At 47.0% G+C, this 25,113-nt stretch overlaps 1 protein-coding gene across 1 annotated transcript in view; it reads left to right on the top strand.

The window, feature by feature from the left end:
- Positions 1-25,113, top strand: part of LOC137376888 (tetraspanin-4-like) — a 151,391-nt gene that overhangs the window by 110,942 nt on the left and 15,336 nt on the right. Inside the window, exons 3-4 of the mRNA XM_068045845.1 lie at positions 2,521-2,595; positions 17,089-17,190. Coding sequence (XP_067901946.1) covers positions 2,521-2,595; positions 17,089-17,190 — 177 coding nt within the window. The remainder of the gene's footprint in view (positions 1-2,520; positions 2,596-17,088; positions 17,191-25,113) is intronic.

Raw genomic sequence — 25,113 nt, 5'->3', positions numbered from 1 at the left:
TGTCCAACCTATTCGCATGGGGGGGGGGGGGGGGTGGACATTACAATTTTTGTCTTACATAGGGGGCCGGTGAGACAATTTCAAAAAGATAAAGGCATTAAAATTTATCTTACTATTACTCAAAACAACAACAAATGTGCATTTTTGTGAAGAAGCTTTGAACGAGAAGATTAATTTATTGACATACTTTCTCTTCACTATGTTGGACACTGATTTAGTGAGATGCCTGGTTTTTTTTGCTTGCCCAAGTAGTCAATAGTTGCCCACACACTTCTTGTAGCGATGCAGAGTATTCCAGACAGATGTCCATCTGTCAGGAGTGATCTTGATCGCTCTCTCTCTCTGTCTCTCTCCCTGTGTTCCCCCTCTCTGTGTTCCCCTTCTCTGTGTTGTCTCCCCCATGTTGTCCTCTCTCTCTCTGTCCTACCTCTCTGTTCCCATCTTTCTCTCTCTGTCCCCCTTCTCTCTCTGTTTCCCCTCTCTCTCTTTGTTCCCCCTCTCTTTCTTTCTGCTGCCCTTTCTCTCTCTCTCTGCCCCCCTTCTCTCCCTCTCTCTCTGTCCCCCTTTCTCTCTCTCGCTCTGACAGTTGCAGAGAGTGGGAATGCTCAGCAAATGGTTGGTCAGTAATAATTAAAATCGGCCAGTCATGCTCTGAAATTGTTGAACTAAATGTTGAGTCTGGAAGGCAGTAGAGTGCCTAATTGGAAGAGGAGATACTGTTTCTTGAGCTTGCATTGATGTTCACTGGAACACTGCAACAGGCTGAGGACAGAAATGTAGGCATGGGAGGAGGGTGGTGAATTGAAATGGCAACCAACAGGAAGCTCGGGGTCATGCTTGTGGACTGAGTGGAGGTGTTCTGCAAAGTGGTCACCCAATCTGTGTTTGGTCTCCCCAATGTAGAGGCGACTGCACTGTGAACACTGAATACAGTATACTAAATTGAAAGAAGTACAAGTAAATCACTGTTTCACCTGAATGGAGTGTTTGGGGCCGTGGACGGTGAGGAGAGAGGAGGTAAAAGGGCAGCTACTGCACCTCCTGCGATTGTATAGGAAGGTGCCGTGGGAAGGGGATGAGGTGTCAGGTGTAATGGAGGAGTGGACCAGGGTGTCACGGAGGGAATGATCCCTTTGGAATGCTGACAGGGAGGGGAGAGCAAGATGTGTTTGGTTGTGGCATTACACTGAAGGTGGTGGAAATGGTGGAGGATGATCCTTTGGATGTGGACGCTGGTGGGGTTGAAAGTGAAGACAAGTGGAACCTTGTCACGGTTGTGGGAGGGAGGGGAAGGGGCGAGGGCAGAGGTGCGGGAAATGAACCGGACACGGTTGAGGGCCCTGTCAACCACAGTGGTGGGGGGGGGGGGGGGGGGGAATCCTCGGTTGAGGAAAAAAGAAGACATATTAGAAGCACTGTTGTGGAAGGTTGCATCATCAGAACAGATGCATCGGAGACGGAGAAACTGGGAGAATGGGATGGAGTCCTTACAGGAGGCAGGGTGTGAAGAAGTGTAGTCGAGGTAGCCGTGGGAGTCAGTGGGCTTATAATGAATATTAATGGACAACCTATCCCCGGAGATGGAGACAGAGAAGTTGAGGAAGTGAAGGGAAGTGTTGGAGATAGACCATGTAAAGCTGAGAGAAAGGTGGAAATTGGAAGCAAGGTTGACAAAGTTTTGCAGTTCCAGGCGAGAGCAGGAAATGGCACCAATACAGTCATCAATGTACCAGAAAAAGAGTTTCGTGGAGGGAGCCTGAGTAAGGCTGGAACAAGGAAAGTTCGACATACCCCATACACGTCAAACAAATCCGGTGGTACTAGAAGGACTGGGAACAGTTCCAGCCCTGAAGCCTATTAGTATCCTAAATAATTCGCAGACTCTTTCTGCTCCACTGTCACTCGGAATGTATTTGGGCTTGTCTGGCTACAACTTGCTGAGATTCCTCATACCTTTCAGCTGCTGGTTTCAACCCAGGAGAGAATGATGGCAATGAAGGCTGGCAGGCACAATGAAACTTGAGTCAAGAGGTAGGGAGACGGAAGAGGCATAGGTGGGCGGATCCATGTGAATTCCCCCAATATTGCTTTGGAGTGTTAGATGAGATTGTGTGATGTGTTAGCAAGGAATATGGCTGAGGGGAGGTAATGCATGGGAATACTGTATGTGGGTGTGATAATGGACTATGTGTGTTATAAAATATCACGTGTGTGTTATAAAGGACTGTGGGTAAGTATGTACATCTGCAAAAATGTTGTGGATATTATAAAGGACTATATTTGAATGTGTACATGTGTGAGGATGCTGTGTGTATTATAAAGGACTGTGTGTCTATTACAAAGTACTGGGTATGAGTGTGTGCATGTCTGAGAATGCTGTGTATATTATAAAGGACTGGGTGTGAGTGTGTACATGTGTGAGGATACTGTGTGTTCAGTTACTGTGTCTAAATTGATGCTTTATAACAGGTCAGCTTCTTGCACTTACAGTTTTCCTGTGTTTCCTTCTCTCTTGCTCAGTTCTTCATCTTGCTCCTAATTATCTTTGTGATGGAGGTGATTGGAGGGATCCTCTTCTGTGTCTACAGAGGGCAGGTACAGAGACTATTTGTGAAGTGTTTAATGTACTGCCACATGAAAGATGAATGAAGCTTCTGTTCAACATTCATGCCAGAACTGGCTCTGAGATTCAGTTGTAAAGCAATGTAACTTGGGGAGAGAGGGAGTGTCAGTACTCTATTGAAAGCCAGAGAGGAACAGCTACACAATGTACACTAGTAGCTAGCAGTCAGTATTAGTTTATAAAATTACTCCATAGAAACCGAACTCAATGGGTGAAGGGAGATGGGTCTGTTAGTCACTTGACTGATTAATCGGAACAATAACAGGGATGGACCATTCAGCCATTTGAGCCTGTTCCGCCATTCATTTTGATTATGGCTGGTCTGTACCTCCATTTACCCATTTAATTTCATAATCTTTAGCACCCTTGCCTAACAAAAATCTATCAATCTCAGTTTTGAGGGTTTCAGTTGATGCGTAGCCTCAACAGCACTTTGGAGAAGAGAGTTCTGAATTTCCACTGTTCTTTGTGTGAATAAGATTTTGTTGACGTCAATCCTGAACAACCTGGCTCTAATTCTTAGTTTATGCCCCCCCGTTCTAGATTTTTCCCACCAAACAAAATAGTTTCTCTCTATCTACTCTATGAAATCCTTTAATCATCTTAAACACCTCAATCAGATCACTCGTCAATCATTAAACTCAATGGAATATAAGGTGACTCTATGCAAACAGTCCTTTACCCCTTTTAGACCTGGTATCATTCTTGTGAATCTATGTTCTACCTACTAATATAACCTTCCTGATGCATGGTGCCCAAAACGGAATTTAGTCCTCCAGATGTGGTCTAACCAAAGCTCCATGCAACTGAAGCATAATTTTCTCCACTTTGTATTCCAGCCTCCTTTAGAGAAAGGCCAACATTTGATTTGCCTCCTCGATTACTTTATGTACCTGCCCACTGGCTTTTAGTGATTCACTCCTCCACAGCACCTGGTCTCTCAGCATTTAGAATAAATTCCAATGAGTGTATTATCTCACACTCTCACATTTTGGACTCAGTCTACCACAGTTTTTCCAACTTACTTAGTCTGTCTATGTCCCTTTGTAACCTTCTGCTTCTAATTCACAACTTATTCTGCCTCTTAACTCTATGATGCTGAGCAATGCTGTCAACTTGAGCAGCTTTCTGTAATTATGGGTTCAAACCATTTCACCAACTCCAGAAGCTCCTCATTACACATAGATTGTCTCACTAGTAACTGAAAGTGGAACTATAATAATTGAGGATGTTACCCCACCCACCAATGGGAAAGACAGTGAATAACAACCAGAAAGTTTATGGCTCTATCCCAGTCTGTGATGAGCTGGTTGGTACGGTTGGATATAGTGCCATATCCGAGAGTTAGGGGCAGAAAGGTCAGTCAGGGATTCTACTTTTCATCTCTGTTCAGCAACCGGTGCCAGAAGTTGGAGTGTATTCGTGTAACGGTCAGGGGACGACCGGTAATCAAAAGCTCAAAGCAGTGAAATCGTTCACACAAGCAGAATGATAATCAAGCGTAGGTATCATTCCCTCTGGGTGAGATACTGGTCCCTCTGGGTGAAATGTCAGTTCCTCTGGGTGAGATACCTGTCCCTCTGGGTGAGAGGTCAGTCCCTCTGAGTGAGATGTCAGTTCATCTGTGTGAGAAAGTGGTCCCTCTGGGTGAGACGTCAGTTCCTCTGTGAGAGAAACTGGTCCCTCTGGGTGAGATGTCAGTTCCTCTGTGTGAGAAACTGGTCCCTCTGGGTGAGATACTGGTCCTTCCGGGTGAGATACTGGTCCCTCTGGCTGAGATGTCAGTCCCTCTGAGTGAGATACTGGTCCCTCTGGGTGCGATACTGGTCCCTCTGGGTGCGATATTGGTCCCTCTGGGTGAGCTATCGGTCCCTCTGGGTGAGATACTGGTCCCTCTGGATGAGATACTGGTCCCTCTGGGTGAGATGTCAGTCCATCTGGCTGAGAAACTGGACCCTCTGGGTGAGATATCGGTCCCTCTGGGTGAGATACCGGTCCCTCTGGGTGAGATATCGGTCCCTCTGGCTGAGATACTGGTCCCTCTGGTTGAGATACTGGTCCCTCTAGGTGAGATACTGGTCCCTCTGGGTGAGATGTCAGTCACTCTGAGTGAGATATCAGCTCCTCTCTGAGAGAAACTGGTCCCTCTGGGTGAGATACTGGTCCCTCTCGGTGAGACCTCAGTTCCTCTGTGAGAGAAACAGGTCCCTCTGGGTGACATACTGGTCCCTCCGGGTGAGATACTGGTCCCTCCGTGTGAGATACTGGTCCCTCTGGGTGAGATGTCAGTCCCTCTGAGTGAGATATCAGCTCCTCTGTGTGAGAAACTGGTCCCTCTGGGTGAGATACTGGTCCCTCTCGGTGAGACCTCAGTTCCTCTGTGAGAGAAACAGGTCCCTCTGGGTGACATACTGGTCCCTCCGGGTGAGATACTGGTCCCTCCGTGTGAGATACTGGTCCCTCTGGGTGAGATGTCAGTCCCTCTGAGTGAGATATCAGCTCCTCTGTGTGAGAAACTGGTCCCTCTGGGTGAGATACTGGTCCCTCTGGGTGAGATACTGGTCCCTCTGGATGAGACGTCAGTTCCGCTCTGAGAGAAACTGGTCCCTCTGGGTGAGATACTGGTCCCTGTGGGTGCGATACTAGTCCCTCTGGGTGAGATATCGGTCCCTCTGGGTGATATCGGTCCCTCTGGTGGAGATGTCAGTCCCTCCGGGTGAGATGTGATTCCCTCTGTGTGAGGTACTGGTCCTTCTGGGTGATATACTGGTCCCTCTGAGTTTGATACTGGTCCCTCTGATTGGGATACTGGTCCTTCTGGCTCAGAATCTGTTCCCTCTGGCTGAGAATCTGGTCTCTCTGCTTAAGATGTCAGTCCCTCTGGGTGAGATACTGGTCCCTCTGGGTGAGATACTGGTCCCTCTGGGTAACATACTGGTCCCTCTGGGTAACATACTGGTCCCTCTGGGTGAGATGTCAGTCCCTTTGTGTGAGAAACTGCTTCCTCTGTGTGAGATACTGGTCCCTCTGGGTGAGAATCCAGTCCCTCTGGGTCAGAATTTGGTCTCTCTGGGTGAGATTCTGGTCCGTCTGGGTGAGATGTCAGTCCCTATGCGTGAGGTGTCAGTCCCTCTGAGTGAGATACTGGTCACTGGCTGAGAATCTATTCCTTCTGGCTGAGATTCTGATCTCTCTGTGTGAGATACCGGTCCCTCTGGCTGAGATTCTGGTCTCTCTGCATGAGATGTCAGTCCCTCTGGTGAGATACTGCTCCCTCTGGGTGCGATATTGGTCCCTCTGGGTGAGAAACTGGTCCCTCTGGGTGAGATACCGGTCCCTCTGGGTGAGAATCCAGTTGCTCTGGGTGAGAATTTGGTCTCTCTGGGTGAGATTCTGGTCCCTCTGGGTGAGATCAGTTCCTTTGTATGAGAAACCGGTCCCTCTGGGTGAGATACCGGTCCCTCTGGGTGAGAATCCGGTTGCTCTGGGTGAGAATTTGGTCTCTCTGGGTGAGATACTGGTCCCTCTGGGTGAGATGTCAGCTCCTTTGTGTGAGAAACTGGTCCCTCTGGGAGAGATACCGGTCCCTCTGGGTGAAAATCCGGTTGCTCTGGGTGAGAATTTGGTCTCTTTGGGTGAGAATCTGGTCCCTCTGGGTGAGATTCTCGTCCCTCATGGTGAGGTTAGGGTCCCTCTGGGCGAGATACTGGTCCCTCTGAGTGAGATACTGGTCACTCTGGCTGAGAATCTGTTCCTTCTGGCTGAGATTTTGGTCCCTCTGGGTGAGATACTGGTACATCTGGGTGTGATGTCAATCCCTCTGGGTGAGATATGTCCCTCTGGGTGAGATGTCAGTCCCTCTGAGTGAGATACTGGTCCCTCTGCATGAGATACTGGTCCCTCTGGCTGAGAATCTGTTCCCTCTAGCCGGGATTCTGGTCCCTCTAGGTGAGATACTGGTCCCTCTGGGTGAGATACCAGTCTCTCTGGGTGAGTTACCGGTCCCTCTGATTGAGGTACGGTCCCTCTGGCTGAGATTCTGGTCCCTCTGGGTGAGATATTGGTCCCTCTGGGTGAGCTCCCCTGTCCCTCTGGGTGAGCTCCCCGTCCCTCTGGGTGAGTTACCTGTCCCTCTGGGTGAGATACCAGTCCCTCTGGGTGAGGTGCTGATCTCCCTGGGTGAGATACCGGTCCCTCTGGCTGAGATATTGGTCTCTCTGGGTTAAATACCAGTCTGCCTGTGTAAAAAGGGGTTTTATAGAAATATGTGATGAATGTGAGATTGTGTTTAATTCGAATATGGGAATAATGTGGGGCGGCACAGTGCAGCCTCACAGTTCCAGCGACCCGGGTTCAATTCTACGTACTGTCTGTGTGGAATTTGCAAGTTCTCCCTGTGTCTGCGTGGGTTTTCTCCGGGTGCGCCGGTTTCCTCCCACAGCCCAAAGACTTGCAGGTTGATCGGTAAATTGGCCATTATAAAGCGCCCCTAGTATAGGTCGGTGGTAGGGGAGTATAGGGACAGGTGAGGATGTGGTAGGAATGTAGGATTAGTATAAATGGGTGGTTAATGGTCAGCACAGACTCGGTGGGCCGAAGGGTCTGTTTCAGTGCTGTAAAAAAAAAATTTCGTAAACAGGGTTGCGTCCCATGTCCCGGGTTCCATGTTCCTCCAGAATGAGGCCCAGGTCCCTATGTTGAGATTATTTTTCTGAGTTTATCTGCAGCAAATTCTGGACAAAACAATGCTCCTTTTTCACATGCAATGGCTCGCAGATTATCTGATCTAACACAATGATCTGTGCAGGTAGGGAATAATAAAATAAAGTGCCTTTAATATCTTCAATGGCGAAGGCAGCTTATTATTATTTCCAGTGCTCTGGGACCAAATACACCAATTCCCAGAAGAGTTTAAAGGATGTAAATGAGGCAGCAACAGCACAGAGACTGAAAGCTGATTAAATCCTCCAGTCAGTCGGTTCTCTGAAGCAACAAAGGGCATCTGAAGGTCAGGAAACATCCTGAGACAAAGGTAGATGCACAGTCGTAACATGCTGTCTGATTGGCTGGGGAAGGTACTGTGTAATTGTCTGTAAATGTCACAATCATGATAAAGCAGCCGCACTGTGGTTGGATTTTAATTTAAAAGCTGGATGGAGGTCATTTGATGAAAGAAAGGTTCTGGGGTTCTAAAGGGGATACCTTAGACCTGGATTGAGCAGTTTGTGGGTAGAACTTTTAATAATGTTCCTGACTGCACATTACATTACAGAACTGCCTGCTAGGTACCAGCAGAAATAACAAGCACACCGCACATTGATCACCAGAACTATGACCTTTCCCATCACAAATACAAGCAAACACTGAGACAGAGTGTAACCATACTGTGCACTCACCACAACTGGGAGACATCAGCTGGGTGGGCAGACAATACACAAACACACAGACACACATAGATAAATGAACACACACACAAGTACAAAAACACATGCACAGATCTTCAAATACACACACACAAACATTGTACAAACACACACAGATACACCACCACACACATACAGTTGTACAAACACACACAGATACACCACCACACACATACAGTTGTACAAACACACACAGATACACCACCACACACATACAGTTGTAAAAATACACACAGACAAATGAACAAACAGACACACACAGATGTATAAAAACACACCAGATATACAAACACGTGACCACATGGGGGAGAATTCCACGGGTCGGGTTTGGAGGCGGGGTGAGCATATAATCGGGCGGGATAGTCTGTGAATGGCCCTCCCCACTCCCAATTGAGGCCCTTAATTGGGCAATCCATCTTGCTGGAATTAGCCTAGTGGCGGGTGGGCCTGTTGCCACACAGGCAGCATAACAAGAAAACCCGTGTACGTTGCTTGCTGGCTCCGGGGGTCCCTTGTTAAAAGGAACAGCGCCTGAATGAGAGACCCAGCATCAGGAAGGTTGCGGGGGGGGGGGGGGGGGGTACCCGCTGAGAGCCATGCCCCTGCCCTTGCTGCCGATCCCCCTACAGGCCCCGCCCCCTGTCCCCCACCCCACAAAAACCCTCTCGCCCTGACTTACCTGTGGCCTGGGTCCAGGGTCTCGGGTAAGTGCTCTACCAGCAGCAACCATCACCTCCGTGGTGGCGCTACTCAGTTAAAGAGCTGCTGGCCTCTGATTGGCTGACAGCTCCCGGCAGGCGGGAATTCCGTCACCTGGGTCTTTAATCCAGGGAAGGCTTGCCGCTGTCCACTAAAGTGCCTAATTGACACCTGGTACGAGGGGCCTTCCCCAGAGGAGGCGATGTGTGGCTCTTGCCAGTGGTCAAGACCACCGTTGCCAAGAGAAGATCCTACCACAGATACACAAACACCCACACACACATATACAAACGCACACACAACCAGATGTACAAACACACTCACAGTTACACAAAAGCACATACAGAGATACACAAACGCACACAGATATACAAACACACGTGCACACACACGTGTGCAGAAAAATAATCATCAACTCTTGTTAGGACGGTCTTGCAGCAAATGATCCGGACTGAGCTGGGTTTTCTAGTGTGCGCAGTGAAGATGGACAGAGGAAGAGCAGTGACTGTTTAACCCAGTTCAGTGATTCAACAATAACAACAACTTAAATTTATATAGCACCTTTAATGTAGCAAAATGTCCCAAGGTGCTTTACAGGAACGTTATTGAACAATATTTGACACTGTGCCCAAGGAGGAGTCATTAGGACAGGTGACCAAAAGTTTGGTCAAATAAAGATGTTTTTAGGAACAACATAAAGGAAGAGATAAAGATAGAGATGAGGAGAAGTTTTGGGAGGGAATTACAGAACTCCAGACCTCAGCAGATGAAAGTGCGGCTACCAATGTTAGAGTGATTAAAATTAGGGATGCACAAGAGACCAGAATTGGAGGAGCTCAGAGAGTTGTCAGACTGGAAAAGGAACTGGGAGCTAGAGGCCATTGAGGGATTTTACAGGAGGATGAGAATTTTAAAATTGAGGCATTACTGGACCAGGTGCCAATGTAGGTCAGCGAGCATAAGGGTGTTGGGAGAACGGGATTTGGTGCAATTTAAGACACAGGTTGCAGAGGTTTGGATAAGCTCAAGTTCATGGAGGTTGGAAGATGGGAGGCCGGCCAGAGCACTGGATGATGGCGAGGATATGGGTTTGGAAATTCAGCTCAGGGTCAGGTTGGAAACAGTCTTGTCCAGCCTGAGACAGTGGCTAAGAGGAGGAATTGCATTGATGGCAGGGACTGAAGACAATGGCTTATTTGGTCTTCGCATTCCAACGTTAATTAAATCAGCTGACATATTCTGTCATGACAATTCACTCACAGTGCCTCTGGTGTCACTGGACGGAGTTTGCTCCCTACTAGAAGACTGTCCATTATCTTCAGCACAGTGAACGGAGACAAGCTTAGGTATTAGGCCATATTTTGCTGACCTACTGTAGCAGGTTATATGCACAGCTTCCAGCTCCAAGTTTTGAATTGGCTCTGATCAGAGCATCATCAGTGGGTGACAGGCCACAGGCTTGTGCTGGCTCAGCTGAGGCAGAGTGATATTGAAAGGCCGATTATGTTGGGATGTCTCAATTAATTCTCGTACAATCCCAGCAGATTACTGTTGGATCCCTCAATTAATTCTCGTACAATCGATATCTATTTAGCCAAGTCACATGGCGAGAAAAGGACCAGCCTTCCCATTTTAATATGCTGGGGGATTTTGTCGCAGCTAATTAGATTGATGCACGTCCCAGAGTGCAAGTCTGAGCAATTCAGCTGTGTTCTGGTTGATAGCCAAACCCATCAAGAACAATAAAAGACGGCAGGCTGTTCACAAAGGCTCAATCCCACACCAGCTGCCAGGTTGACTTCACCTTTTACCTTTCACCTTTCATCAGGTCATCAAACAAATAAATACCTTTTTAATCAGAAGAGGAAACCCTTTGGTGTCACATGAGTGGCAACAACACACCGAGCATCGTTTGAAGTATCTGTGAGAATGAGGCGTCTGAAGGGAATTTACCATCAACTCCAAGCTCTAATTTATTGAGACCCATGATACTGGGCCTGTCGGCCCTGAGCATGTGGAGTGCCTGAGGTAACAGTCACAATAGGAGCACCGAGTGATGTATCTTACAGCTCAACACTCGATATCAACTGTTGTGTGTCGCATTGCCCGCAGAGCATTGATCATTTGGAACAAAGCCTGAAACAACATCATCTTGCATTTGTGTAGCACCTTTAATGCATAAAATGCCCCAAGGCACTTCCACAGAGGCATGAGAAAACAAAATATGAGACGGAGTCACATGAGGAGATATTAAGTGAGTTGACCAAAAGCTTGGTCAAAGCGGTAGTTTTTAAGGAGTGCCTGAAAGGAGGAAAGTGAGGGTAGGCAGAGAGGTTTAGGGAAGTAATTCCAGAGCTTAGGGCAGAAGGCATGGCCGCAGTTGTGGAGCAATTAAAATCTGGGATGCTCAATATGCCGGAATTAGGGGAGTGCAGATATCTGAGGGTTGGAGGGCTAGAGGTGATTACAGACATAGAGTCAAGGCCATGGAGGAATTGGAGAACAAGTTTGAGAATTTTAAAACTGAGGTGCAGCTTTAGCAGATGACGCTGTAGGCCAGCGAGCACAGGGGTTATAGATCATAGAATCAGCACAGAAGGAAGCCATTTGGCCCATCATATCTGTGCCAGTACTCTGCAGGAGCAACTCACATAGTCCCACTCCCCAGCTTTTTTCCCTGTAGCCTTGCAAATTTTTCCCCTTCAGATAATTCTCCAGTCTCTTGAAGGTCTCGATTGAATCTGCCTCCACCACACTCCCAGGCAGTGCATTCCAGATCCTAACCACTCGCTGTGTGAAAAAAGTTTCTCCTCATGTCACCTTTGCTTCTTTTAGCAATCACTTCAAATCAGTGTCCTTTGGTTTTGGATCCTACTGCCAATGGGACCAGTTTCTCTCTATCTCCTCTGTCCAGACCCCTCATGATTTTGAACACCTTTAACAAATCTCTTAATCTTCTCTTATCTAAGGAGAATAGCCCCAGCTTCTCCAATCTGTCCATGTAACTCAAGTTCCTCATCCCTGGAACCATTCTCGTGAATCTTTTCTGGACCCTCTCTAAAGCCTTCACATCCTTCCTAAAGTGTGGTGCCCAGAACTGGACACTATATTCCAGTTGAGGCTGAGCCAGTGTTTTATACAAGTTTAACATAATTTCCTCTTTTTTTGTGCTTTATACCCCTAGTTATAATGTCCAGGATCCCATATGCTTTATGAAACCACTTCTCAACCTGCCCTGCAGCCTTCAATGATTAATGCACATATACCCCCAGGTCCCTCTGCTCCAGCACCCCCTCTAGAATTGTATCCTTTATTCTATATTGCCTCTCCTCCTTTTTCCTACCAAAATGTATCACTTCACACTTTTCTGCATTAAATTTCATCTGACACTTTTCTACTCATCCAGTAGCCTGTCTATGTTCTCTTGAAGTTTATCACTATCCTCCTTACAGTTCACAATACTTCCAAGTTTTGTGTCATCTGCAAATTTTGAAATTGTACCCTGTACACCCAAATCTAAATCATTAATATATATCAAGAAAAGCAGCGGTCCTAATACCAACCTCTTCCTCCAGTCCTAAAAACAAGCGTTCACCACTACTCTCTGTTTCCTGTCACTCAGCTAACTTTGTATCTATGCTGCTACTGCCCCTTTATTCCATGAGCTACAAGTTTGCTCACAAGTCTGTTGTGTGGCACTGTATCAAATGCCTTTTGGAAGTCCATGTGCACCACATCAACTGCATTGCCCTCATCAACCATCTCTGTTACCTCCTCAAAAAACTCAATCAAGTTTGTGAAACACGATTTGCCTTTAACAAATCCATGCTAGCTTTCCTTAACTCATCTACATTTGTCCAAGTGACTATCCCAAATTATCGGGCCGGATTTTCTTTCTTGTGACGGGGGCCCCGGCAGAGGGCTGGAAGGTGGGGGAAACCCAACCTCAGCCCTCTGCTGGACCCTGTTCCTGTTATACTGTATGCAGCCAGTTAACTTTCTACCTTCCAGGATGTTGTCCCTTTAAGGGATGAGCTCCCACCTCCTACAGTTGCCGGCCAATCGGAAGGCTGACAGCTGTGCACTATTGGCAGCGCCACTGGGAGTGATGGCCACAACCAGTACTGCAGTAGGTCCTGCAGTATGAAGAATGGAGGAGATTCTGGGAGAGCTGAGTGGGCTTGGCATTGCCAGGGCCATTCAGGCAGGCCTTGGAGAGGGCGTGGTTTGGGCGCGTGCGGGTTTTGTAAGCGTGGGGTGGGGGGTCTTCCTGGGTGGTGCTGCCATTGCTGTCAGTGAAGGATGCCCTGGATTGTCCCCAAAGGAGGGACACCCCCCTACCTAGCCCACTAGGAGGTCACCAGGCTTTACCTGGTGGCTTTACCTGGTGGTGTCTCTCCGTGGCAGTGGGCACCTCTTCCTTTTACAAAATTGAAGTGGAATGGAAAGAGGCACTTAAGTGGCCATTAATTGGCCTCTTAGGGTCCTCAATTGGCCTGGGGCGGGAAGGCCGGATATAATGGCAGGGAGTCTGAGCGATGTTGGGAACAGCATCCCTTGCCATTTTGTATTTCCTCCCTGCCTGCAATAATACCCTTTTTTGAACAAGGGTGTAGAATTTGCAATTCTCCCATCCTCTGGCACCACCCTTGTACATAAGGAGGATTGGAAGATTATGGCCAGTACCTCCACAATTTCCACCCTTACTTCCCTAAGTATCTCATCCAGTCCTGGTGACTGATCAACTTTAAGTACAGCCTGCCTATCTAATACCTGGGTGTTGGTTAGCTCAGTTGGCTAGATAGCTAGTATATAATATAGCAAGATATCAACAACACAGGTTCAATCTCCATACTGGCTTTGGTAGTTCATGCAGGCCTGCCTCCTCGCCATGCCCCATGCTTGAGGAGTGGTGACCCTCAAGTTATACATCACCAACTGTCTCTGTAATGGGGAGAGATTCCTTTGGGACTATGGCTGGAGCACTATCTAATACTTCCTCTTTATCAATTTTTAGCCCATCAAGTGTCTCAACTATCTCCTCTTTCATCTTGACTTGCTCAGTATCTTCTTCCTTGGTAAAGACAGATGCAAAGTATTCATTTAATACCTCAGCCATGCCCCCTGCCTCCATGCGCAAATCCCCTTTTAGGTCCCTAATGGGCCCCACTACTCCTTTTACCATTTTACAATTTATATGCTTTGGAAGGCTTTTAGATTCCCTTTTATGTTAGCCACGAATCTCTTCTTATACTCTCTTTTCTTCTCATTTATTTTTTTCACTTCCCCTCTGAACCTTCTGTATTCAACCTGGTTCTCGATTATACTATCCACCTGACAAGCTGAACTAATTGGAACACCCGAGACATGTTCGGAGGGATGGGGGCCCATAGAACTGCAAAGGTATTTTTTCCCTCCCCGTTGTAATGCGGGTTTGTCGTGGGCAGGATAGGCTAATGACAGCCTTCCCACCCAGAGGCCAATTGAGGCCCTTAGTGGCCTATTAATGGCCAATTAAGGGCCTCTTCCTGCTGCTGCTGGGAATTAATCTGAAGCGGGGGTACCTCTGCCACATGGGGAGGTTGCCCAGTAAAACAAGGCAACCTCCCTGTGGGCTTGGGGAGGGGCCCTCCTCTCTGGGCAATCTGCAGCCCCCCTGGAGGGCCCCTGCCAGGAAAAAGTATACCTCTGTAAAACCCCCTTCCCCTGCACTAAACGCCCACCCTCACACCCCTCATCAGGGCCTGCCGGTCTAACCCTAGTGACCCCGCCTCGCCTACCTTGGATTCAGGCTCCAGTGCTGGGCTTGGGTCCAAGGCCTCTTGCGGTACCGGCAGTGGCCACTGCTCCCAGTGGCGCTGCCAATACTGCTGAGCTGCTGGTCCCACGATTGGTCAGCAGCTCTTGGAGGTGGGATCCCCATCTTTAAAGCGATGGGACCCCGGTGCTGGGCTGTTAATTGGCCCGACGCTGTAGAATCGCTTGAGGTGAGGGGGCTCCAGCTGACCAACGCAGGAATCTCCCCACCATTTCGGCCTGATTCCATGAGCTCCACCATGGCTACAAAATGCAGCCTGACATCTGTTATACGCATCCTTTCTCTTAGTCTCTATCTCTTTCGTCACCCAGGGAGCTCTGGATCTGTTTGCCCTACCTTCCCCCTCATGGTAATGTACCTTGACTGTACCCGAATGATCTCCTCTTTAAAAGCAGCCCATTGTCCAGTTATCGTTTTGCCTTCCAATCTTAGGTTCCAATTCATCTGCGCCAGATCCGTTCTTGCTCTGGACTGCTCCTTGTCCTTTTCCATAGCCAACCTAAACCTTATGATGCAATGGTCATTGTACCCTGCTGGCACTTGATCTACTTCATTCTCCAGAACCAAGTCCAGCAATGCCTCCTTCCTTGTTGGACTGGAAACACACTGATGTAGAAAATTCTCCTGAACACACTCTAGTCATAGAGAGATACAGCACTGAAACAGGCCCTTCTGTCCACTGTCAAAGTAATAATGTAGGAAATGCAGCAGTCAATTTTCATACAGCAAGCTCCCACAACCTGCAATGCGATAATGACAAGATAATTTAGAGTCACAGTCATAGAGAGATACAGCACTGAAACAATGCCTTCGCCATTGAAGATATTAAAGGCACTTTATTTTATTATTCCCTACCTGCACAGATCATTGTGTTAGATCAGATAATCTGCGAGCCATTGCATGTGAAAAAGGAGCATTGTTTTGTCCAGAATTTGCTGCAGATAAACTCAGAAAAATAATCTCTACATAGGGACCTGGGCCTCATTCTGGAGGAACATGGAACCCGGGACATGGGACGCAACCCTGTTTACTAAATTTTTTTTTTACATCACTGAAACAGGCCCTTCGGCCCACCGAGTCTGTGCCAACCATTAACCACCCATTTATACTAATCCTACACTAATCCCATATTTCTACCACATCCTCACCTGTCCCTATACTCCCCTACCACCTACCTATACTAGGGGCAATTTACAATGGCCAATTTACCTATCAACCTTCAAGTCTTTGGCTGTGGGAGGAAACCGGAGCACCCGGCGGAAACCCATGCGGTCACAGGGAGAACTTACAAACTCTGCACAGGCAGTACCCAGAACCAAACCAGGGTTGCTGGAGCTGTGAGGCTGCAGTGCTAACCACTGCACCACTGTGCTGCCCTAATTCTAGAAATTCTTTACCTTCTCTGCCCTTTACACCATTGCTATCCCAGTCTATATTAGGATAATTAAAGTCCCCCATTATAACTACTCTATAATTATTGCACCTCGCTGTAATTGTGTTGCAATTTTTTTCCTTTATATCCTTCCCACTAGTTGGTGGCCTATGGAAAGCACCCAGCAATGTAATGGTACCTCCATTGTTTCTTAGCCCGAACCAAATAGATTCTGTCCTTAAGCCCTCTTGGACATTCTGTCTCTCCAGCACTGTAATGTTCTCCTTCATCAATGCAGCATCCCTCCTCCTTTGCTATCTTTCCTGAACACCTTGTATCCAGGAATATTAGGACACAGTCCTGCCCTTTTTTGAGCCAGCTCTCCGTTGGCACCACATCATATTTCCACATGACCAACCTTATTTGCCACACCCTGTCCATTCACATACATACACAGGATATCTAATTTAGTCCTTATTACTTTCTCTCTTACATTGATCCCACCTAATACCTTACTATTTCCTCCTGTAGTGTTATCTGTCTCTCTCAATTCTCTGTGCACCTTGGTTTTTCTCTATTATGAACTCCTGGTTTCACACCCCTGCCAAGTTAGGGGACTTGGTGTGAGTTAAGACACAGGCAGCGTAGTTTTTGATGATCTTAAGTTTACAGAGGGTAGAATGTAGGAGACCAGCCAGGAATAGTCAAGTCTAGAGGTAGCAAAGGCATGAATGAGGGTTTCAGTAAACCAGTAGAAAGATCAGAGCGGGCAAACTCTCCCTCCTTCACGTACCCCATTCTCTCACTCCCCATACCCTCCCCTTGACATTCTGTCTCCCTAGATTGGTGGGATGTAAACTGCCAGCACAACATCAACATTTCAACTACAAGGCATTGATTGTGGTCCACTCATCCAGCAGAACTATCACCCAGTCTGTGGTTTAATCCAACCCATTCCAAGTCAGCAACAATGGTTCCAATGTTTTATAACCTGGATATTCAAATCATGCTGTGCCCTTACAGTCTCTGATCCGTCCACATTGTATTACAGATTCCAGATGTCCTGCTTTTTACTCTCCTATAACTTAATTCAAAGCTTTAGTTTCGATCAAAGTTCTATTAACACAAATCTCTCTCTCCTTTCTACTCTCAGATTGACACTTACGCTCGGGAGGATCTGAAGGAAGGCCTTCGGCTGTTCGAGACGGATGGAAATATTGGTCTCACAAATGCTTGGAGCATCATACAGACAGATGTAAGTTCACCTGACTCTCCATTTCACACGTCATTGAGCTAATGTTTTAGGTCAGTGACCTTTCTTCCGATATTGTCAGAACTGATGAAAGGTCACAGACCTGAAACGGTAACTCTGTTTCTCACTCCACTGATGCTGCCAGAACTGCCGAGTATTTACAGAATTTTCAGTTTAAATTATAGGTGTTAATCAGAGTGGCTGGTAGCTGGCTGTCTATTTGTGACTAGTGTATTTTTGAAAGGTATATATTACAGGAATAACACTTGAAGCGCAGAGCTAGGTGAATCTGCTAAAGAAAGTGACCAATGAAAATTTGATAATAGTGGGAATGCAGTGCAGAGGGGGAAGGAGATGCAAAATAATTCAAAACAAGGAGTGACATTAATAATGTAAATGAATAAATAACCAAGATTAATTCATTAGATCTGTGGTAATAACATTTATATTAACGAAGTAGTCATTCCAACATTAAGGGGATCCAAATTATACTAAATATGGTATACATATATAATTAAATAATAATTAGGAACAGGGGATACTAAACAATATATATATATATATATATAAATTAAGTAGATAGATTTTTAAGCAAAATGATGGGACAGTTAAGACCCATTGCCTGAAACTCTCATGCCATGTGGGAATTCCAGGATGCTTCATACGTCCTGGATAACCATGTGCACAGGGAGTGCCTCCAGTTTCTTGAACTCAAGCTTCGGGTTCCCGTGTCACTGCAGGACATACAGGAAGTGGAGAATCTCCCGGATCATACATTCCAGGAGGTGGTCACCCCGCAGTGACATGGAGTTCAGCAGGATAATAATGAGGTGACCATCTAGCAGGGTAGGAAGAGGCAGTAGGTGCAGGTATCCTCCAGGAGCATTGCATTCTCACACTGGTTTTCAGCGCTGATTTATGTGAGGGTCATGACACTTCAGTGTATGTCTAGAGCCGATCCATGGCACTGTGGGGTAAGTGATCGGACCAGGGGGGCACAGCAAAGTATGGAAAATCAATGGTCATAGGGGATTCTATAGTCATGGATATTATATGTTGCCCCCCCCCCCCCTTGAGGTCAGGGTAAAGGTGCAGAACATTTTGTGAGGGAAGGGGAACAGCCAAAGATCGTGGTCCACGTTGGAACCAATGACATAAGAAAAAAAAGAGTTGAGATCCTCCAGACAGAGTTTCAAGAACGAGAGAGGAAGTTAAAGAGCAGAAGCTCAAAGGTACCATTCTCTGGATTACTCCCAGTGCCATATGCTATTGAGTATAGAAATATTAAGATGAGACAGTTTAATGCATGGTTGAAGAAATGGCACAGTAGGAAGGGCTTCAGTTTCCTCGGGCATTGGGACCAGATCTGGGCAGGAGGGGCCTGGAAAGATGAACAGGTTGCAGGACAGAGCAAGAACCAATATTCTTGAGGGAAGGTTAACTAATGCTATGAGAAGTAAAAACAGAAAATGCTGGAAATACTCAGCAGGTCATGGCCCATAGGATGTGGGCATCACTGGCAAGGCCAGCATTTATTGCCATCCCTCATTGCCTTTGATAAGGTGGTGGTGAGTCACCTTCTTGAACCACTGCAGTCCATGTGGTGTAGGTACATGCATAGTGCTGTTAGGAAGGGAGTTCCAGGATTTTGACCCAATGACAGTGAAGGAACAGTAATATAGTTCCAAGTCAGGGTGGTGTGTGGCTTGGAGGAGAACTTGCATGTGATCGTGTTCCCATGCAACTGCTGCCCTTGCCCTTCTAGGTGGAGAAGTCATGGGTTTGGAAGATGTTCTCGAGTTGTTGCAGTACATCTTGTAGATGGTACACACTGTGCACTGGTGGTGGAGGGAGTGAATGCAAAGGATATTTATTAGAAGGGTAAGGGATGAAAGGTAAAAGGGAGATTGGAGAAGCTGGTGTTTTTCTCCTTAGAGCAGAGAAAATGAATTGATAAAGGTACTGAAAGTCACAGCAGAGTAAATAAGGGGAAACTGTTTTCAATGGTAGAAGGGTCAGTAACCAGAGGACACAGATTTATGTTGACTGTCAAAAGAACCAGTTATACATTGCACATACATTAAGTATAGCTGGAAATACTCAGCAGGTCTGGCAGCATCTGTGGAGAAAGAAGCAGATTTAATGTTAAGTGTAGCTGAGCCTGTTGAATCTCAAAGGAGATTCACGGGAGAATTGATGAGTTTCCATTCTTCTGCCTGGAGATTTCGGACTCTTACTAATCTCGTCTACAGTATAGAAAATCTCAGCATTCAAAGCAGTAGCGAACATCTCTGCAGGGCCCGTACTTATAATGGAGACCTTTCATGGGCATCATGAATGTTAAGTTAGTCCTGATAATCCTCATGTGTGAGCCTTGATGGTGAATTTCATAACTTACTCAATTACAATGCAGTGAGACAGAGGAACCAGTGTGGTGGTGGGGATTGTGGGGGGTGGCAGTGGTGGAATTAGCTGGGGAAATAGAACTGGGGGCAGAGCAGGGGCACTGGCGGTGGGAGGTGGGATCTGGCTGGAGTTGGGATAGGAGGCACCATAGCTGAACCTGATCCTGTGCTACACATGGATAGGGAACAGGAGCAGGAGCCCTGGATAATTCTGCTTTCCAAAACCAGTACACTGGGTGAAGAAAGCCAGACTGTCAGGAACTGCTGCAGCCCATGGCTTTACTCTAGCCCAGTAAGTTCTTTCACCATGATAGATGCTGAGTAAAACTCCGGTTTCACGGCCGCACTAAGGAGGCACAGGACAGGTACAATACGGACTATGCTGTATATTGTGTCCTGTGTTAGACTTTGGGGTTTAATTGGGATTATCGTGGAAAATCAGCAAGCCCTCCAGGGGAATTCTACCTCCTGATTTATCATGTTACGTTGTACACAGTCTGCCTTTTTATTGACAGTCCCAGGTGAGGAGTCAAGGCACACAATGCAAGGTGAAAAAGATGAAGGATTCAGTGAAGAGTGAACAGGTCATTCCAGGCTTGTCTTTCTAAAATCTGAAGCATGTAGGATGAAGGAAAAATCAGGAGAAGTAATTTTGGAGGTTCTGCGAAAGAACAAACTAACATTGGAGAATGTTTGATGACTTGATTTGAACACAGTGCAGTGCGTAAAGGAGGAAGAAATCTGTGAAGAATAGTACATCTGAGGCTAGAAGAAACAAGAGTGGAAATTCAGAGCAGCACTGAGTACAGTACTGGAGATAAAACTGATGAGGGCTTGGAGGCGAAAGGTGAGAGGGGTCTACTTATTAAAACAGTAAGTTTTTTCATTGTAGCCTGTCCAAGTGAGTAAGATTGATATCACAGGAGACTCTCCAGATAAGAGAGCAGTGCTCAGGTCTTGGATAACTCAGCCTTTATTTAGATGGTTAGGATTGTCAAAAGGAAAAAGATGTGTTTAGCACAGAAGGAAGAAGAAAACCAACCTGTTTGGAGACAGTTTTAGGGACGAAGATAGTGGCGACAAGTTATGCGAACTGATGGTGCCTTCGCCATTCCACGTGTCAGGAATGGGAGCTGTTGGTTAAACTAATGAGACACAAACAAACTTTGCCTCTGAGAATCTAGATTCTGAAGGTCTAGAGGGTGACATTCAATTGCATTAGAAGAGAATTGGAGCTTGTGAGCGCTGAGGGTGTGGAACATTAAGGAAGCTGGTGAATAACGAGTGGAACCATCAGCAAAAGGGTGGCTGGAGTCAGAGATTGAGTGGAGGAGGTAATTGGCACGAAGAGGGGGATGAGAGAGAGAGCAGCTTTGAAAAATCTCCTAATTCAAGGACAAGTGAGAACTGAGTCATCAACTGCAGCACAGATTTGAGTGGAAACCAAACGACCACGAACATAACTCGCACCCTTCAGACCCTTGGCACACTTATGTGATATTCAAGGAAATCAAGTGTTCCAGAACACAGTTGTAAGGTTTCAGGTAGATAGTTAACTCATTTACAAGCACACTGGCGAATACTGAACACTAAATCATAGATTGAAACAGAACACTTCGACATTATTCTACACTTTGAATGTACACATTCAAAGAATGCGTATGTAGCACCTTTCATAACCACAGGACATCGCAAAGCGCTTGACAGTCAATGAAGTATTTTTTGAAGTGCAGTCAATGTAATAATGTAGGAAATGCAGCAGTCAATTTGCACACAGCAAGCTCCCACAACCTGCAATGCGATAATGACAAGATAATTTAGAGTCACAGTCATAGAAAGATACAGCACTGAAACAGGCCCTTTGGCCCACCGAGTCTGTGCCAACCATCAACCACCCATTTATACTAATCCTACATTAATCCCATATTCCCTACCACACCCCCACCTTCCCTCAATTTTCCTACCACCTACCTACACGAGAGGCAATTTACAATGGCCAATTTACCTATCAACCTGCAGGTCTTTGGCTGTGGGAGGAAACCAGAGCACCCGATGGAAACCCACATGGTCATACGGGGAACTTGCAAACTCTGCACAGGCAGTACCCAGAACTGAACCCGGGTCGCTGGAGCTGTGAGGCTGCAGTGCTAACCACTGCGCCACCCGTTTCTACATGGACTGATTCATTACTTAGCGCAAAGGAAGATGGTTGTGGTTGTTGGAAGTCAATCATCTGAGCTCCAGGACATCACTGCAGGAGTTCCTCAGGGTAGTGTCCTAGGCCCAACCATCTTCAGCTGCTTCATCAATGACATTCCTTCAAACATAAGGTTAGAAGTGGGAATGTTTGCTGGTGATTGCACAATGTTCAGCACCATTCGCGACTCCTCAGATACTGAAGCAGTCCGAGTAGAAATGTAGCAAGAACTGGACAATATCCAGGCTTGGGCTGATAAGTGGCAAGTAACATTCGCGCCACACAAGTACCAGGCAATGACCATCTCCAACAAGAGAGAATGTAACCATCTCCCCTTGACATTCAATGGCATTACCATCGCTGAATCCCCCACTATCAACATCTTAGGGGCTACCATTGACCAGAAACTAAATTGGAGTAGCCATATAAATACCGTGGCTACAAGAGCAGGTCAGAGGCTAGGAATCCTGTGGTGAGTAACTCATCTCCTGACTCCCCAAAGCCTGTCCATTATCTACAAGGCACAAGTCAGGAGTGTGATGGAATACTCTCCACTTGCCTGGGTGCAGCCCTAACAACATTCAAGAAGCTCGAAACCATCCAGGACAAAGCAGCCCGCTTGATTGGCACCCCATCCACAAACATTCACTCCCTCCACCACCGACGCACAGTGACATCAGTGTGTACCATCTACAAGATGCACTATAGCAACACACCAAGGCTCCTTAGACAGCAACTTCCAAACCTGTGACCTCTACCAACTAGAATGACAAGGACAGCAAATGCATGGGAACACCACCACCTGCAAGTTCCCCTCCAAGTCACACACCATCCTGATTATCGCTGAGTCAAAATCCTGGAACTCCGTTCCTGACAGTACCACGGATGTACCTACCTCACATGGACTGCAGCGGTTCAAGAAGGCAGCTCACCACCACCTTCTCAAGGGCAATTAGGGATGGGTAATAAATGCTGGCCTAGCCAGCGACGCCCACATCACATGAATGAATAAAAAAAAATCTTCCTTTGCGCTAGGTATGACTCCAACCAGCAGAGAGTTTTCCCCCTGATTCCCATTGACTCCAATTTTGCTAGGGCTCCTTGATGCCATACTTGGTCAAATGCTGCCTTGATGTCAAGGGCAGTCACTCTCTCCTCTTGGGTTCAGCTCTTTTGTCTATGTTTGAACTAAGGCTGTAATGAGATCAGGAGCTGCGTGGCCCTGGCAAAACCCAAAATGAGCAGGTTATTGCTAAGCAAGTGCCGCTTGATAGCACTGTCAATGACACCTTCCATCACTTTACTGATGATCGACAGTAGACTAAAGGGGCAGTAATTGGCTAGGTTGGATTTGTCCTGCTTTTTGTATACAGGACCTGGGTAATTTTCCACATTGGCGGGTAGATGCTAGTGTTGCTGTACTGGAACAGCTTGGCTAGGGCACGGCAAGTTCTGGAGCACTGGTCTTCAGTACTATTGCCAGAATATTGTCAGGGCCCACAGCCTTTGCAGTATCCACTGCCTTCAGTTGTTTCTTGATACCACGTGGAGTGAATTGAATTGGCTGAAATCTGGCATCTGTGATGCTGGGGACTTTAGGAGGAGGCCTGATGGATCATCAACTCAGCACTTCTGGCTGAAGACTGTTGCAAATGCTTCAGCCTTATCTTTCTCACTGATGTGCTGGGCTCCCCCATCATTGAGGATGGGGATATTTGTGGAGCCACCTCCTCCAGTTAGTTGTTTAATTGTCCACCACCATTCATGGTTGGATGTGGCAGGACTGTAGAGCTTAGATCTGATCCGTTGGTTGTGGGATCGTTTTGCTCTGTCTACCACATGCTGCTTATGCAGTTTAGCACGCAGATAGTCCTGTGACGTAGCTTCACCAGGTTGACACTTCATTTTGAGGTATGCCTGGTGCTGCTCCTGGCATGCCCTCCTACACTCTTCATTGAACCAGGGTTGGTCTCCTGGCTCGATGGTAACGGTAGAGTGGGGGATATGCCGGGCCATGAGGTCACAGATTGTGGTCGAGTACAATTCTGCTGTTGCTGATGGCCCACAGATGCCAAGTTTTACATTGCTAGATCTGTTCGAAATCTATCTCATTTAGCAAGGTGGTAGTGTCACTGACCACCTCCAGGCGCTTACCCACTGTCTCCCAAGACAAGGAGGCCAAAGAAGTGTCACACAACACACTGGAGGGTATCCTCAATGTGAAGATGGGACTTCATCTCCACAAGGACTGTGCGGTGGTCACACCTATCAATACTGTGATGGACAGATGCATCTGCAGCAGGCAGATTGGTGAGGATGAGGTGAAGTAAGATTTTCCCTCTTTTTGGTTTTCTCACCACCTGCCACAGCCCCAAATGGCAGCTATGTCCTTGAGGACTCAGCCAGCAGTGGTGGTACCGAGCCACTCTTGGTGATGGACATTGAAGTCCTCCACCCAGAGTACATTCTGTGCCCTTAACACCCTCAATGCTTCCTCCAAGTGGTGTTCAACATGGAGGAGTACTGATTCATCAGCTGATGTGGGGGGGGGGGGGTGGTTTCAGTAGGTGGTAATCAGCAGGAGGTTTCCTTGCCCATGTTTGACCTGATGCCATGAGTTCCGCAGTCGATGTTGAGGGCTCCCAGGGCAACTCTCTCCTGACTGGATACCACTGTACTGTCACCTCTGCTGGGTCTGTCCTGCCCGTGGGACAGGACATACCCAAGGATGGTGATGTCTGGGACATTGTAGGGTATGATTTGATGAGTATGACTAATTTATGCTATTGCTTGACTAGTCTGTGTGACAGCTTGCCCAACTTTGGCACAAGCCCACAGATGTTAGTAAGGAGGACTTTGCAGGGTCAACAGGGCTGGGTTGCCTTTGTCATTTCTGGTGCCTCGGTCGATTCTGGGTGGTCTGTCCCATTTCATTCCTTCTGGACTTTTTAGCGGTTAGGTACAGCTGAGTGGCTTGCTAGGCCATTTAAGAGTCAAGCACATTGCTGTGGGTCTGAAGTCACATGTAGGCCAGACCAGGTAAGGACAGCAGATTTCCTTCCCTAAAGGGCATTAGTGAACCAGTTGGGTTTTTGAGACAATCGACAATGGTTTCATTGCCATCATTAGACTAGCTTTTTAATTCCAGATTTTTTTTTATTATTAATTGAATTCAAATTCCTCCTTCTGCTACAATGGGATTCGAACCCATGAAGAATACCCTGAGTCACTAGTCCAGTGACAATGCCACTACGCCACCGCCTCCCCAATCTGTGAAGGGGCTGAAGGGTACGAGTTATGTTCATGGTTGTTTGGTTTCCACTC

The sequence above is a fragment of the Heterodontus francisci genome, chromosome 14 (assembly GCF_036365525.1).
Source record: "Heterodontus francisci isolate sHetFra1 chromosome 14, sHetFra1.hap1, whole genome shotgun sequence".
Classification (NCBI taxonomy): domain Eukaryota; kingdom Metazoa; phylum Chordata; class Chondrichthyes; order Heterodontiformes; family Heterodontidae; genus Heterodontus; species Heterodontus francisci.
This window is presented reverse-complemented; position numbering and strand designations above follow the sequence as displayed.